At 36.9% G+C, this 15,859-nt stretch overlaps 2 protein-coding genes across 3 annotated transcripts in view; one reads left to right on the top strand and one right to left on the bottom strand.

The window, feature by feature from the left end:
* chrna8 (cholinergic receptor, nicotinic, alpha 8) overlaps nucleotides 1-4,659 on the top strand; it is a 95,556-nt gene extending 90,897 nt beyond the window's left edge. For both annotated transcript variants that reach the window (XM_067403672.1, XM_067403671.1), the window contains exons 9-10: nucleotides 4-113; nucleotides 3,368-4,659. In XM_067403672.1, the coding sequence (XP_067259773.1) occupies nucleotides 4-113; nucleotides 3,368-3,910 (653 nt within the window). In that variant the 3' untranslated portion in view covers nucleotides 3,911-4,659. The remainder of the gene's footprint in view (nucleotides 1-3; nucleotides 114-3,367) is intronic.
* Nucleotides 4,660-4,951: 292 nt separating this feature from the next.
* dnah6 (dynein, axonemal, heavy chain 6) overlaps nucleotides 4,952-15,859 on the bottom strand; it is a 96,411-nt gene continuing 85,503 nt past the window's right edge. The window contains exons 70-78 of the mRNA XM_067402580.1: nucleotides 14,956-15,075; nucleotides 13,376-13,497; nucleotides 13,121-13,250; nucleotides 12,875-13,002; nucleotides 12,576-12,761; nucleotides 8,137-8,209; nucleotides 7,829-7,980; nucleotides 5,931-6,153; nucleotides 4,952-5,183 (exon numbers count right to left, since the gene is read on the bottom strand). Of these exons, the coding sequence (XP_067258681.1) occupies nucleotides 5,080-5,183; nucleotides 5,931-6,153; nucleotides 7,829-7,980; nucleotides 8,137-8,209; nucleotides 12,576-12,761; nucleotides 12,875-13,002; nucleotides 13,121-13,250; nucleotides 13,376-13,497; nucleotides 14,956-15,075 (1,238 nt within the window). The 3' untranslated portion in view covers nucleotides 4,952-5,079. The remainder of the gene's footprint in view (nucleotides 5,184-5,930; nucleotides 6,154-7,828; nucleotides 7,981-8,136; nucleotides 8,210-12,575; nucleotides 12,762-12,874; nucleotides 13,003-13,120; nucleotides 13,251-13,375; nucleotides 13,498-14,955; nucleotides 15,076-15,859) is intronic.

Here is a 15,859-nt window from a genome sequence, read left to right as displayed (position 1 = left end):
TAGCTCAGTACTTCGCCAGCACCATGATGATTGTAGGCTTGTCGGTTGTTGTTACTGTCCTCGTTCTGCAGTTTCATCATCATGATCCACAAGGGGGAAAGATGCCAAGATGGGTGAGTTAAAACTCTTTAAATTGAGAATTTTTCTTTTGAAGTGGACCTCAACACTACCAACCCCACACTTAATTGACTTAAGTGTGGGCTTAAACTCTAACTTTAACCCAAACAAGGGTGTGTATGGGGCACAAGAGGTTGTAACAAGCACTTACATCAGGCTCTGAGGCTGGACTGATGTAAATGCCATGTTCGATTCTTCTGACAGGTCTGGCACAGGGCTTGAGAGTAAAGCTGCTAAAATCCTTCCCCATTAGAACTGGGAAATTAAGTAAGGAAACACCTGGGGTTGGTAACAAGGTAATGAGAATCTGGACTGACTCCTGTTTATGTTGCTCCATTATTATCTATAGTATATGGTTCTCGAAGCTTCCAGGCAGCGACCATAAGTGTGGCAGCCTTAACCTTGGCTCCCCTTTTTGGTTCTGCTAGAATAGGATAGAGCAGACCTAGCCCCCTTAGCAGTTATACTGGTGGGCTGGAATTGCTCTCCTTTGGTGGGACATATTCAACTCAGGTTTGAGCTTGGTTAGCTATAATAGTGAGACGCCCTCTCCAACGATAGTTGGATTATGAAGAAGGGCCCTTCTCCCCTTATAGTACTTCCTCAAGGTAGAGACAGGGTGAACTTGGATTGTAGGGCATTTATTGCATCTTTTTAGTTTGCCTCCTTCCCCAACCACAGTTGGGTTTTACAATTAGTAGGGATGTTGTTTCTCTTTAGAGGAATAGACCCGTCCAGTTGACCTTGATAGTAGACAATGCTAACGAGTTGGGGAATTTTGCCTGTGTTGGGGGGGGTTCTGTCACTGACTATGGCTAATTTAATTAAGTACAGGCTATAGCAGGTGCTATATGAGTGTTCTAGTAGGGTTGAGGTCTTTAAGTCAGATAGCTCCCCGTTGGCTGCCTTTTAAAAGCTAGCTAGAACATAGCAGGCTTCCTTTGGTAGGCTGTTCTTCAGGGTTAAGTGTAGAGACCCTCCCCCACTGTCGGGGGTTTTTAAAGTAGGGTCCTCCGCTCCCCATTGTAAACCCTTACCGATCAAGTAGAGGTAATTTGCCTTATAGCATCCCTTATTGTTATTGGGCACCCTTGCGAGTGCTTTGCGATTCTTTGGATCCTGGACGATTTCAGGCAGGGTGTGAATGCTTTCCCCCGATCACTCTGGGGTAGTACAGCTGAAACTCCCCTGTGGCTCCGTAGGGGTTTGAGTTTTTAGGACTAGGATAGTGGATAATTTCATGCAGTTCCCCTATTATCTAAAATGATCTCCCTGGGCCAGACGTTCCCCATAGCATCAAACCAAGATGCAGTGTCTTGTTCCACATTTACCACATGGAACCAATAGTTACCTTCGTAACATAAGACGATTTTAAAGTTTAATATTAAGGTGAAAAAGAAAGTCTGCAGGACCATGACCTCAGAACAGGGTTATTATCGCTAACTAAAACTAAAAATTAAACCCATAAACAAAAAAATCATTACTTGAAATAAAATTAACATGAAGTGAAATAAAATATAAAAAATATTAAACTTATGTTTTTTTTCATGTACATTTCATGTACATTTTTTCATGTCACCAAAGCAACATATTGTTTTCTTTTAGGCCACGTTCACACTGTCAGTTTTTGGGATTGACAACCCCATTTACTTACAGGTGTGAGTCTTGAAATGTCCCATTCACACAGCACACACAGTGACGTCACACAGCACACACAGTGACGTCTCGTGCATGAAACAGCATTTGAATTTGGAAAAGAAACACAAAACTGATGGGAGCTGCTCCGGTGGAGAATAGTGACTGGATCTAGCACCTTCAGATGACACACAGCCCATATCTCTGTCGCAGCAAGTTACCGAAAGCGAAACCACACACAAAACACCTTGGCAGAGCGGCTCTCTCGCACTGTATGACGTGACTGACAACTAGTTGTCAAGTGCGGTTCCGTTCATACAGTGCGAATATCACGAGAATGCGGTTGTCTGAAAATTTACGGGTGTGAGTTCGGTTATAGAATGCAGTTGTCACTCCCGCAAATAACCGTACTGTTTGTGAACTTAACCGTTTTAAGGACTCAAATACAGGACTGACAACCGTATTCTGCTGCTGTGTAAACGTGGCCTAAGTTTCAGTACTAAAATAACTAAAATGTAATAAAAACTATAGAAATAATAATAAAAAAAAAATAAAAGTGCACAACACTAAAACTTTAAGGAAAGTAAAAAAAAAAAAAAATGAAATATAAAAAAAGCAAATTAAAAATTTTAACAAAAACTAACAGTATATCAATGACACTAAAATAACACTGCCTGTCTATGATTTCTAGGTCAGGCTACTTCGAATTGAAACTTTAGAGCCGACTTTATTTTATTAGGCGACTTTATTTTTCTATGCAACAATGTTTTAAAGATGCTGTGTTAAGAGGTTCAACTTTTAAAATCACATATTGAGAGTCTGTTGCAGTGTGTCTTGAATTTTTAAACAAAAAAACTTTTTACAGTTGGAAAGTTGCAAATAACTTCACTGCAAACATCACTGCTCTTCTGCAAAGCATTTGTCATCTCATTTAAATAAAGTTTATTGAGTATTACTCAACTTTTTGATGCTCTTTGTATTTCTCAGCTCCCACAGAGAATGTATTGGCAACATCCGCTCATTGCACACCAGTGGATATCTAGAGTTAAGGCTGGAATACATTGCACAGCTTTTCAAATCTGAACAGATTTTACACTAGGCATCATACAATAGCAGACTTTGTAAATTGTTACAGAAGAAAAACTGGGCATCATACTGTGACTGAGGATTTTCTGTTCAAGCAACTAATGCTGCATTCACAAAAATCCAGCTGAAAAAATTGCTTGTGACAAAAATCAGAGAAAACCTCCTGAATCCTGAATATATGCAATATGTTGGTGAGTTTTAGAATGACTCTATTGCAGTTGGAATCGTGGTCTCCCACTGGAGAGGTAACGAGGTCTATTTGTATTAAACTTTAATGTATCCTCAGCTACTCTTATGAGAAGAAAAGCTGTCTGGTGTTTCTTATTTGGTTCATGTCCAGTGGGACGCACCTGCCTCTTGAAGAATGTTTGAATTTTTAAACACACAAACCTTTAGTGGACACTTTCTCCCATAATGAAATGAAATATACCAAGACTTCATACAGTATAATCATCATTATAAAGGGAGAAATGTCTTGTTCACCCATCTGAGTGCTCCATCTTTAGCAGATTCTCCCTGCTCTTCTTAGGTGCGCGTGATCCTGCTAAACTGGTGTGCCTGGTTCTTGCGCATGAAGAAGCCAGGCGAGGAACGCAAAGCCAACTCCAAATATGACCATTCTCCTACACACCATGCCAGTGCCAGCAGCATTCAGATGGGGGTAATGCCCGGTCAGCCGACCTCTACCAACTCAACCACCAACGGTCACATGAACCTGTACTTTGGCTACCACTCCATTGACAGTGCTTGCTGCCCACCCAGCAGTGACTCTGGCGTGTCTTGCAGCGGTGGTCGAGTCGGGGGGTCGCCAAATGAAGAACAGCGGGAGGCAGCGAGGATGTTTGCAGGAGAACAAGAGATTCATCGCATCCTGGCGGAAGTGATGTACATTGCTCAGCGATTCCGTGACCAGGATGAGGCTGAGGCAATCTGCAGCGAGTGGAAATTTGCTGCAGCAGTCGTGGATCGGCTCTGTCTGGTGGCGTTTTCACTTTTCTCCATTATCTGCACCTTTACCATTCTCATGTCTGCGCCAAACTTTATTGAAGCAGTCTCAAAAGACTTCACATAATTGCAATAGCATTGCTTTTTTTTTTCTTTTTGGTTTTTAAAGATATACATATATATTAAAAACACACGATTGGGTGTGAGAAGTGTCTGTCACTAAAGTCGAGTCCTTTCTCTTCTCATCGTTCTGAGATCAACGTGAACTGTTGTTAACATAATTAAGATTTAAAAAAAAAAAAAACTAAAAAAAAAAAACTTGACAAAGTTGTGTATTTTTGAACTTTTTGAACAAACATACAGACACTTGGACAAGCTGTTTGGGTGATATTGTATGTCTTTATATACTGTATTTGGACTGAGCACTTGAAGGTTGGTTTATGTAAAGATGTGTTCTAAGTGTGCTAACACTTTTAGTCGCAACAGCTACATCTGTGAAGTTTATGTGCTGAAATACAAACATAATTAATCCCATAATCCCTTTGGATATCACAGTTTCAATCCCATAATCCCTTTGGAAATATCAGTTTCTTTTCATTTCTCGGCTTTACTCATTTTTTTTGGCATCATTTAATATTATGTTAGAATTAAAAGTTGTCACTGAACTGTAATACAATTCCGTAAAATTTATAGCAAATGTTTTCTCTACCAAAGCAACAATAACCTACGTTAACAGTAGAATTAATAAGCTCTGTAACTGTCATCATTTTGACATTTTTATATAAATATTACAGTTATTAGTGTGTCCAAATCTCTCACTTGTGTCCAGTTTGTCCAAGTAATCAGAGTGTCATTATTTTGTGACTTCATTCTGACCCTATGCTCTGTTGTATTATGTAAAAATACTATGTAAACACTGTGGATATAAGTAATTTTGTTAGAAAATATAGATAAAAAAAATAAATAAAACAATTTAAAGTTCCAGGTGAATTTATGTATTTTGCAGAAGTATTTGCTGGCATTTAATTCACACTTTCTGGATACTGCGCATGTGGATGCGTTATGTTTACCCAGGTTTGTTTCACTTACAACTAGTATTTCTACTTTTATACATGTAGATGCATTTATTCATTTTAGAGCTGCATTTAGGAAAAAAGCAACATTACAGTTGATTTATAATTCATTCTTAATGCTTAATGTTTTTTTTTAAATTCTTTAATGTTACTTATGCTCAAAAACACTGTCTTGAGAAAGCTGTCTTGAGAAAGGATCTAAAGTCAAGAAGTAAAGCTTTGCTTATTCATTGAGTTGGCAGAGTAGTGCAGAGGCTTTTGAGATCCAGTAGTCACTGGGCCGATTGGATGGCAACATCACAGTTACCACAAAATTTGTGGAGTGGCCTAACAGAGAACAAAAAATGTACAATTTAATAAAAAAACAATGTAAGGTATAAAAAAAGGTATCAAAGCTAAATTATGATACTAATGGTTTAAACTGTTGAAATATATATATATATATATATATATATATATATATATATATATATATATATATATATATATATATATATATATATATATATATATTTTTTTTTTTTTTTTTTTTTTTTTACAATGGCCTACTGGAGGTAAATGTATGGAAGAATGTTTCTTCCTTGTGAGCTCAAGTTTAAAGTCACAATTGTGAGATTTAAAGTTACAATTAATGGATTAGTTTACCAAAAAAATGAAAATTCTGTCATTAAGTGCTCACCCTCATGTCGTTCCAAACCCGTAAGACCTTCGTTTATCTTCGGAACACAAATTAAGATATTATTTTTGATGAAATCCGTGAGCTTTTGGTCTCCGATAGACTGCAACGTTATTACCAATTTCAAGGCCCAGAAAGGTTGTAAAGACATTTTTAAAATAGTCCATGTGACTACAGTGGTTCAAACTTAATGTTATGAAGTGATTTGTGTTCTGAAGATTAACGAAGGTCTTACGGGTTTGGAACGTTACGAGGATGAGTAATTTATGACATTTTTGGGTAAACTAACCCTTTAACTTATTTCCATTTTACTCTGTGGCAGGAACAGGATAAACTTTTAAAGAATAAAAAATAATTTTTTAGAACTGTATAACTTCACAAGACTGTAGTAAAATGACCTGTTGTAGACAGAGTTCCAGCACGAGCGGAGGTCTTGTACAGTGGTGCGTGGTAGAGAGTGGGCTCAGGAACATAGTTTTGCTGAGGTTCAAAATGCACCACAGGCAACATGGGGTTCATCACCCTTGACAGCGCGTCTTCAATAACCATGTTCATGTCATCCCAGCGACAAGCATCCATGAACATTCCATGAACCAACACACCATCTTCCATGGTGGGAAGCTGCAGACCACAAAGTATCGACTACATTAATGATGTGAGATTTAACCATGACAACTTTTTTTCATTTTGAAATAAAATCCATTAAAAATGCATTATGAAAAACTGATGAAAGGCTGGGTTTATAGCTCAAATTTCTCTTGTCCTTTAAAATACAGGACAACACCTATTCTGAGTCCAGAAACTTGGCCTACCCATTAATAGAGTCAGTAAGATTTTTTTTAAAAACCATTCATTCTTTTGTTTCATACAGATTTGTTAAATTGATCAAAAATGAAAGTAAAGACATTTATAATGTTGTAAAAGATTTCAGTAACACTTTATTTTAGTGTATTTAAACTAGGTGCATATTAGCATGCATATTAATAGAATATTGGCTATTTATTAGTACTTATTAAGCACATATTAATGCCTTATTCAGCTTGGCCTTATGCTACATTCTTAATCCTACCCAATAAATAAACTTAAAGCTGGAGTCCGTGATTTTTCCTCTTTGTCGCCATGTCTTGTTTGAAATCTGCAATTGCAGTCATATGCGGAACAGTTATCCGTACGTGCGTTTTGCCTCGGGCGCATCTCGTCAGCGCGGATGAAAATAATGTTTCTGTCAGTCACCGCACCGGTGTGGATACTGTACTTCAGAATCACAGTTTCTACGTCTTGAAAGTATGACCAATATAAGAATTTTCACTGGAAAATATCAACTGAACAAGTAAGTAACATGTCTGCCACTTTTGTTCTGACCAACTGAGGAAAAAAGCATTAGGCCTACAATAAATTGTGCTGCCAATGATGATTAAATCCAACGATCGCTTAGCCCGGATCATGCGAAACTGTGAAAATTATTATTATTGTTATACTTTGCTCTCAAATTGTTAATGTTAACAACATCAGCATTACATGACTGTGTATTATTAGCGTTACCTGTAGATTTCAATTTCTGTAGCCACTCCACAGTCCAAAGTCCAAAAATGATAATTTTAATTATTTCAGCTGCTGTGAGAACAGGCTATAAATGAACCGTTACCAGCTGCGTCCTCACGTGATAAAACCGATTAGCCTGGACTCCTTCCTTTCTGTTTACGGACGTGATGTAATGACGCACAGATGAACTGCTGCATGCTCAAATTTCCTGCGGAAATCTACCATGTCGCTTTTATTATAAAACATTATTACAAGCTTACCATTGTGAAGCAGCACAACTGTTATCAACACTGATGATAAGAAATGTTACTTGGCAAACAAATCCCCATATCAGAATAATTTTGGAAGGATCACTGAATAATGCAGTATGGCTGCTGAAAATTTAGCTTTGCCATCACAGGAACAATTACATTTAAAATATATTAAAATAGAAAATAGTTATTTAAAATCATAACATTTTACAATATTACTGTATTTTTTTTTTTTATCGAATAAATGCAGCCTTGGTGAGCATAAGCCAAACCCAAACGTGTGAATGGCAGTGTAATTCAAAGAGGAAAATCATTAAAACTAAATTATGACTGTTATTGGTGCTTAAAAAAGTGGACCTCAGGGAAAAATAAAAATGCTATCCCTTTATCATGGGCTCATGATGTTCATGTTTACAGTATCTATCTAAAGTATTGTTGTATTCATATTCAAAAATATATGTTAAAATATATCCGCATGTATCCCCGCTTGTTACCAGGCTGACCTCCTTGTCCATGTCAAGTTCCTTCCCTGGCTCAAGGCTTTTCAGAGCTTCAGTGACAAGGGTCTGGTCTCTGTACACTGGTACCATGTTGAAACGAAAATTCAGCTCATCAATGGGCAGGTTGTATTTACGTGCATGATTCTGCAGTGCACCTATGAGACACATGAACCAAATTCTTATTGAACAAAGGTGTTTCAAATGACATATGAAAAATCCTGTATACATAAGTTTGGATTTCACATATTTTCCAGGCAGGGCCTAATTCTGTTATTTTCCAGAGAAGGTATTAATGCAAACTTGTTTCTTACCTGTGAGGAATCCTTGAGGAAAAAAGAATCCAGAAATCCAAAAAGACTTGGGCTGACCTTTTGTGATCCAACTCTGCTCACACAACCACACACACACACACACACACACACACACACACACACACACACACACATCAATCAATGGGTACTTTACAATCTTGTGAATTTCATACGAAGAAAAAAACAAACAAACAAACAAAACAAAGGTCATTTAAAACAAAACAAACGGTGAACAAAGTCAGCTCAAAGGTAAAGCTGACAATCTTGGATCATTTCTTCTTCAGATCATAAAAGAAATAAAATAAATCAGTAGGTTATAGTTAATGGACACAACTACATATATAACCTTAACAAAGACCCTCAAATCATATTGCTTATATCAGGATAGTTCTAAGCTGATAAATAATAAATGCTTTTATTAGTGTGTCACAGTCTTTGTAGAGAAATAGTTCACTTAATTTTCTCCCAAAAAAGATTTGTGTGAGGAAAAAACTGAAAACACTGAAATTTTATTTATTCAGTGAAAATCTGGCCTTCTGGCTTAGCTCTCAAATCTCATTCACCCTCCAAACATTTAAACTTGCTGCTTCACAAGAAACAGGACAAGAATGTCAATGAGATGTGTGCGCAATGCGCATGCATGTTGTTCTTCACCTCGTTCTTCCCCTGCTTTCCATCATATAATTCTGTAAGGCATTTAGTATAGCACATAAGTTATATGTAGACTAGTTTACTTATTGTCCTTTTTGACAGACCCATGTACATCCATTATGTGGAAAAGAGCAGCTTGGGCATTCTGTTAAATATCTCCTTTTATGTTTCACAAATGAAAAAAAAAAAATCTACACAACCATTTTTTTTTAGTGACCTTATAAGTGACCTTATATTTTTTTTCTTTCATCTAAGTAGAATAACAGCAATGGATAATTCATTTTTCTTTCTCATTTATGATGGTGGGCTTATATTATGCAGTGTACCTCAGTCTATTCATGAAATTTCTCACTTCCCTGCTGAAATTTAAACCAGTCCAGTTACATATGCTGAGCCTGTTTGCTGAGTTCAGAAACATGAACACTTCTGCAATTCATCCATATTAACATGAGCTTATCGTGTGTGTCTGTGTGTTATATAACAGAGCACTCAGACCAGCCACACGGAACAGCACATCCAGTCAGAGATAACAGTTTGAGTGTGCCCATCAACCTGTGCAAGGGAGCTATCACCATATGTGTGTGCCAGACAGTAAAGTGAGGATATACAGTAAAAAATTTTAGTTGTTTATGTAGATTCTTTAAGTGTGGTTCAGAATGGCTGTGAGCCCCTCTGGCTCCATTCATGAACTATAATAACAAGAGAACACAGCTCATATATCACTGGCCTTTACTGGAATCCCCAACCCTGAGGAAATTGTCCATGTACAATGAAAGTGAACCTCCTGAATACAGAGGAAAAAAGTGTGTCTGTGCACATGGAGTCTTAAACCTGAGACCATTTTGAATGCCTTTAGCTTCAAGCCTGTGAGCCTGTATGTCATTATATATATATATATATATATATATATATATATATATATATATATATATATATATATAATTTCTTCTTTGGCAAGAGTTAAAACCTTTTTAAAGGTGCCCTCGAATGAAAAATTGAATTTATCTCGGCAAAGTTAAATAAGAGTTCAGTGAGTCTCAAACACCATTGTTTCCTCCTTCTTATATAAATCTCATTTGTTTAAACGACCTCCAAAGAACAGGCGAATCTCAACATAACACCGACTGTTACGTAACAGTCGGGGTGTACGCCCCAATATTTGCATATGCCAGCTCATGTTCCCAACATTATGAAAGGCATTAGACAAGGGCAGGCAGTATTAATGTCTGGATGTGAACAGCCGAATCATCAGACTAGGTAAGCAAGCAAGAACAATAGCGAAAAATGGCAGATGGAGTGATAATAACTGACATGATCCATGATAACATGATATTTTTAGTGAAATTTGTAAATTGTCTTTCTAAATGTTTCGTTAGCATGTTGCTAATGTACTGTTAAATGTGGTTAAAGTTACCATCATTTCTTACTGAGCCATCGCTTTTTTCATTTTTAAACACTTGCAGTCTGTATAATTCATAAACACAACTTCATTCTTTATAAATCTCTCCAACAGTGTAGCATTAGCCGTTAGCCACGGATCACAGCCTCAAATTCATTCATAATCAAATGTAAACAATATAACAGTATACCATACTCACATAATCCGAGGCATGCATGCCGCATGCATGACGGACACTTTGTAAAGATCCATTTGAGGGTTATATTCTATATATCAGAGGGAAGGAGGGAATTCAATCCGGACCCGCCTCAATTTCGTATTTCAATAGAAGTAATTGTGTTAAGGGATTAAAAGTCTGGATTTCCTACTTTGATAAACGCATGCCAGAATCATTTGTTTAGTGTTTTATGTCTTTTTGGAGATGGTCAGAAATTAAAGCGAAGGCGAGATATTTAAAGTTTTCCTCGATGATTCAGTTGCCATGACATCCAGTGAGTGTAATTGGGCGCGAGTCGCGCAACGCGACACACTGCAGCAAGCGTTTGAATGGGTGTGGAGCAGTGGTTCTCAACCTGCGGCCCGTCACGAATGTAAATGCGGCTCGCGATATGCCGATCACAATTAAAAAAAATAATAATGATAATTATAGCATACAATTTATTTTTGTTTTAAAATTTAAATGAAAGTGAATTAAATAAATATAAATGAGCTATAATGCTTTATTTGTCATATAAAATAATTTTGGTGAGCATTTATTATTTTTAGACATCAGGCAATGTAGGCTAATGACGCAATCACTCAGTTAACGAAACAAACACAAGTGCGCGCTTAGGAAGAATTCAAACAGTAGCCATTAATTTTGTAAATTTAAGCCTGGTCAAAAATGGTCAAATTTGTTATTAGAGGAGAAAAACAAAATGAGGAACATACAATGAAGGAACACATGCAAACAAGAAGAGTCAGCATCGAAGGTAAGAAGAATGGAAGAATCAGTTGAGCGAGATGGACGGCCTTCCTGTTTGCTCTGTAGTAAACTAGGCTACTTGACAAGCAAAACCTACAATTTCAAAAGACTGAACTGTGAAATCGATGTGTTTGTTTGATGTATTTTAAATCAGTAAAAATATCAGCATCAGCCATCAGCGCACCCGCGGCTGGAATGAATCCAACTCTGCGCTCGCTCGCGGATTCGATGCTGCGCGAGGGATTGCGACATGACAGAATGCTTGATATCGTCAGAGATTGTAATTACAGTGCGCTCAAAGTTGTTTGTAAAAAGAGCTGAGTAACATTTGCCTATTAAGGCGTTTATGTGATTGTTTGGTGACTATTGCGATGCTGTTGAAGAAAGTCATAAAGTCATACAGAATTAAATAGCAACTTAAAGTGATTTATACAGTTTGTGTGTTCATTGAGCATTACTGATAATTATTGTAAAGCTAATGTCAGTAAGTTAGTTTTTATTTGTTATTTATTGTGTGCAACATCTAGGTATAATAATAGTATTTGCTAATACGATAACATTAAATCTGATTGGTTTGTATTGGTGACGTCATATGTAAATTATATGCGGACCGTGAGACTTTCATTTGGACCATTGTGCGGCCCACTGGGAAAAAAGTTTGAGAACCACTGCTATATATTATTGCATTAGCTGTGTAAACTTTGTTTAGGCACTGTTTAAGGCAAGCACGAGCTCCGTGGGTGGAGAGCACAGGATTTAAAGGGGCAGCACAGCATAATTTGGCTCATATTTAATTAGGCTCCAAAATAGGCAGTTAAAAAAAATTATTTATATTTTATTATTTTATTATTTTGAGCTGAAACTTCACAGACACATTCAGGGGACAACTTAGACATATATTACATCTTGTAAAAAAACGTTTGATGGCACCTTTAACTTTTTATGCAGGGAGACCTTTAAGCCCCTTTTTTTTTACAGTTTATAAACGCTTCCCATTACAAATCTAATAAAGTTCTGTGAATTTCTCCACAAAAATTCTATTAAAATATGCAAATGTAAAAATAAAGTCAACTTGGCACACACTGCGTTCCCAAATTGCAGGCACAAACTTAAACTCACAGCACACACAGAGATGGATTTACTGTGAACCGAGCCACTCTGAGATGCAGAAAACAGATTATTTACTAACATACTAACATAATAGCAGCCTTTTGTGATTTGATAATTGGACTAAGTCAAATGCAATTTTAGTTGACTGACAGTATGCATTGCCAAAGCATTGGTGCAAAACACAGTGTTATACATCTTTTATGTTATTATGAAAAGTGTCAAATATTTTTGGTTCTTTATGAAACTGTGGCTGGGTAAATGATTGGGCTGCCACATCTAGGTAATTAATGGGAAACGCTGGTGACATAGACATACCTCTATAAATGCAGTGCGTAGGGTGAGATCTCTAACCCAGCTGCCGAGAGGTTTGAGAGATGGGTAAGCAGCATTAGACCAGTGAACAGGAACTTGGTTATTCAGGAAACTGTAATAAATCTTCTCCATTTCTTCTGACATCACCACTAGACCTGCTATTGCCTTCTGCAGAGTACATAGCGAACTCTGCAGGAAATGCATGCACACACAAATACAAACAATCAAAAGTGTGTGATCAATAATTCATTCATTCTTGTTTGATTAGCTGCTGTAGTTTACCATCAAAAATGGTCTCTTACCTTCAGCACACGCAACAGGAAGTTAAAGCGGTCTACTTCCTGTCCGAGCACAGTGGTTAGGGAGTTAACTCTACCATTCGAGTCTTGCAAAAACAGACTCTCCACTGCTGCATCCATATCTAATTTCTCTGCTCAGATGCACACACATCATGCACAGAAACACACACACACAGGCAGAACTCATTATAAAACCAATGAAGTGACAATAGACTTGTGTGCAGAGAGTTACAGGGGTTTGAGACTAACCAGGGATCTTTGCTAAGATGGAGTCAGCCAGCTCATGGACCACCTCATCATTGCTCTTCCCTCCACCAGCTGCTGAGGAGCGGGGCTGGACTTCCAGAATGGTGCAGATAAGTGTCATTGTCTCCTGCCTCTGTTTTCAAAGATGGAAAGGAGACCCATGTGCATGTTACAGTATATGTCAGGTAGCAGGAGCTCTTTATCTAAAGATGTGCTCTTTATCTAATTTTTTGAGCAGCAAGAAAATGTGAAAGTTACCTGGAAGGCTAGATTAGCGTTTTCATGCATGCCAAAGACCTCTGGATCATCAATAAGAGGCAGATCCTCAATATAATGCTTATACTCAGTCAAGCTGTCTGAATCAGGAGCAAAATAAATCCCTGCACAAAAGCAAAGAGAGGCTTTGTTATTTAAAGTTGAAGTGTGTAATGATCTAGTGGCACTAACATGAAGCCTGTAATAAAGTGTAGTGGCACTAAACAAAATATACAAAAAGGGTTTGCAAACATTACACTCCCCCTCCCCTCGTGCTCCTCCACTTACAACCACTATACTTGTGATTATAGTTGTCTCTGCACATTAAAACTGGGACAGCAAAAAATATTTCAGCATTGGAAAAATAGACACTCCATCTTTAATTTATGTAATTTGCAAGTCTAAATACAAGATTTTGTATTTGATGATTGAAGCTGAATGCATGCCTGTATTATTTACCAATACAGGGTTTCTGCAGGTTTTATGAAGGTAAATTTAAGACTTTTTAAAGACCTTTTTAAGAGCAAGTAAAGAAAATTGTATGAATAAATCAATGGGAAAACAATAGGTCAATATGTTCTCTAAATCTCCACCTTGGAATTATAAGGGTTTATCTGTATTCTGAGCAGTTTTGATGTACTGAGCTTCAAAGTTTTTGTATTCCATATGCCTTTGTGGATAGACCTCACATAATGTAACAACATCACATAAAGTTGTCACAGAATAAGAATATGTGAATAACTCAGTTTTGACAAAAATGTCAGATAGAACCTTATATAATTCTAAGGGGATGAAATGTAAATGTTTAGGAAGAAACACAATGAGCTGTATTAGCAACACTTTAGAGTTTGACAATACAACTTACAACAGACATCCATTACTTTTTTATTAATTTTACAAAAAAAGTAGCTGGATTCACTACAGAATCACTAGAATATGGATTTTTTTTTTTTTTACTGTACCTTCTGATCACACTGCAAAAAATTTTAATGTCTTGTTCCTGTGAAATTTATCAAAATAAATGATTTATGATTAAAACCAGAACAAATATCTGCCAATTATTTTAAGCATGAACTTTGACTTCATTTTACAATTGCATCTTAAGTAAATGTATCTTGATTTAAAGATATTTAAAGTTATTTTATATAGATATATGTATTGGAAAAACAGGACAAAAATACTGGGCAAGATATTCAATTTTGCAATGCAATGCAACATTTAATGTCATGACTTCATGAATTTAAGACTTTTGTCTCTGATTTAAGACCTTTTTAAGGCCTTAATTTGTGTAAGGGCAAAGTAAGAATTTTTAAGACCTTTTTAAGAGCGGGCAGACACTCTGCTGATAAGAGAGAGCGTCTCTGTGTGTGTACCTACTTATCCATTTTTTGAGGAGAAAATTTTTACCCAGAGATTTGTAACAAAGCTTTTTTTTTTTTTTTGTATTTTTGTAAAAATTCTGAAGAATGTTTTCTGTTGGGGTTAGGGTAAGATACTGTATATTTAGAACTAACTGTATATAAAAACAACAGAAGTCTATGAAATTTCCCCATTTATCAAAGTAAACCTGTGTCTGTGTATACCTGATTTAGAGAAGGTATAGCCATCCTCTAATGTGGCTGGAGAGAAGAAACTCTTGAGTATGGTGCGTAAGCATCGCTGATCCCAGGCATCCGTCACCCTGCCTCCATACGTAATCTCACCTACAAAGACAATAAAACACACATACACCAACATATTTCAATTCATTGCATGACTGACTGACACCTTGCCAAGAATTAATGAGACAGTTTGACATTGTGTGAAGCTTCCTTAATGAGTCTTTCCCAAAGCCTCTCATAACAAAATTACTGGAACATTATTTCATAGTCCCTGCATGCCACCAGCTGCACCAAATTTAATAACATTTATTGTAACCAGCTGATGGTCTATAAAATTATGCCTACAAAAGAGCAATGCATTCGTAACAATTATAAAACAGTTTGAAAATTTTAGTGAAAGAATCCAAAAGATTTTCTGAGAAATTTCAATTTCACAAATATTAATATCTATTTATTTAATTTACCTAAACAAACCCATACACACAACAATACTAGCAAGCTAAGAGGAACATGTGAAAGTGTGAATCAATAGCCCCTTTCACACATACAGTCTTTACTGGTAAATTACCAGTAAATTACAGTAAGAAATCACGGCCCTATAATAAACCCGGCGCAATGCGACGCAAGGTGCAGCGCAAGTGTGTTTGCTAGTTTGCGTCTGAGCCCGTTCAGCCACGTCCTTAAATTAGTAAATGCATTTTCGCCAGTTAGTGCGCCCATGGACATGCTGGTCTAAAAAAGAGGTGTGTTCAGGCGCATTGCTATTTTAAGGAGCTGAAAATAGACTGCGCCATAGACCAATTCAAACCTGGTCTAAAATCTAAAAGTCAATGGCGCAATATTTTTTTGTTAGAGCGCGTTGGTAGAAACTGCGCCTCTGGGCGCG

Source organism: Chanodichthys erythropterus, chromosome 12 (assembly GCF_024489055.1).
Source record: "Chanodichthys erythropterus isolate Z2021 chromosome 12, ASM2448905v1, whole genome shotgun sequence".
In the NCBI taxonomy this organism is placed as follows: Eukaryota; Metazoa; Chordata; class Actinopteri; order Cypriniformes; family Xenocyprididae; genus Chanodichthys; species Chanodichthys erythropterus.
This window is presented reverse-complemented; position numbering and strand designations above follow the sequence as displayed.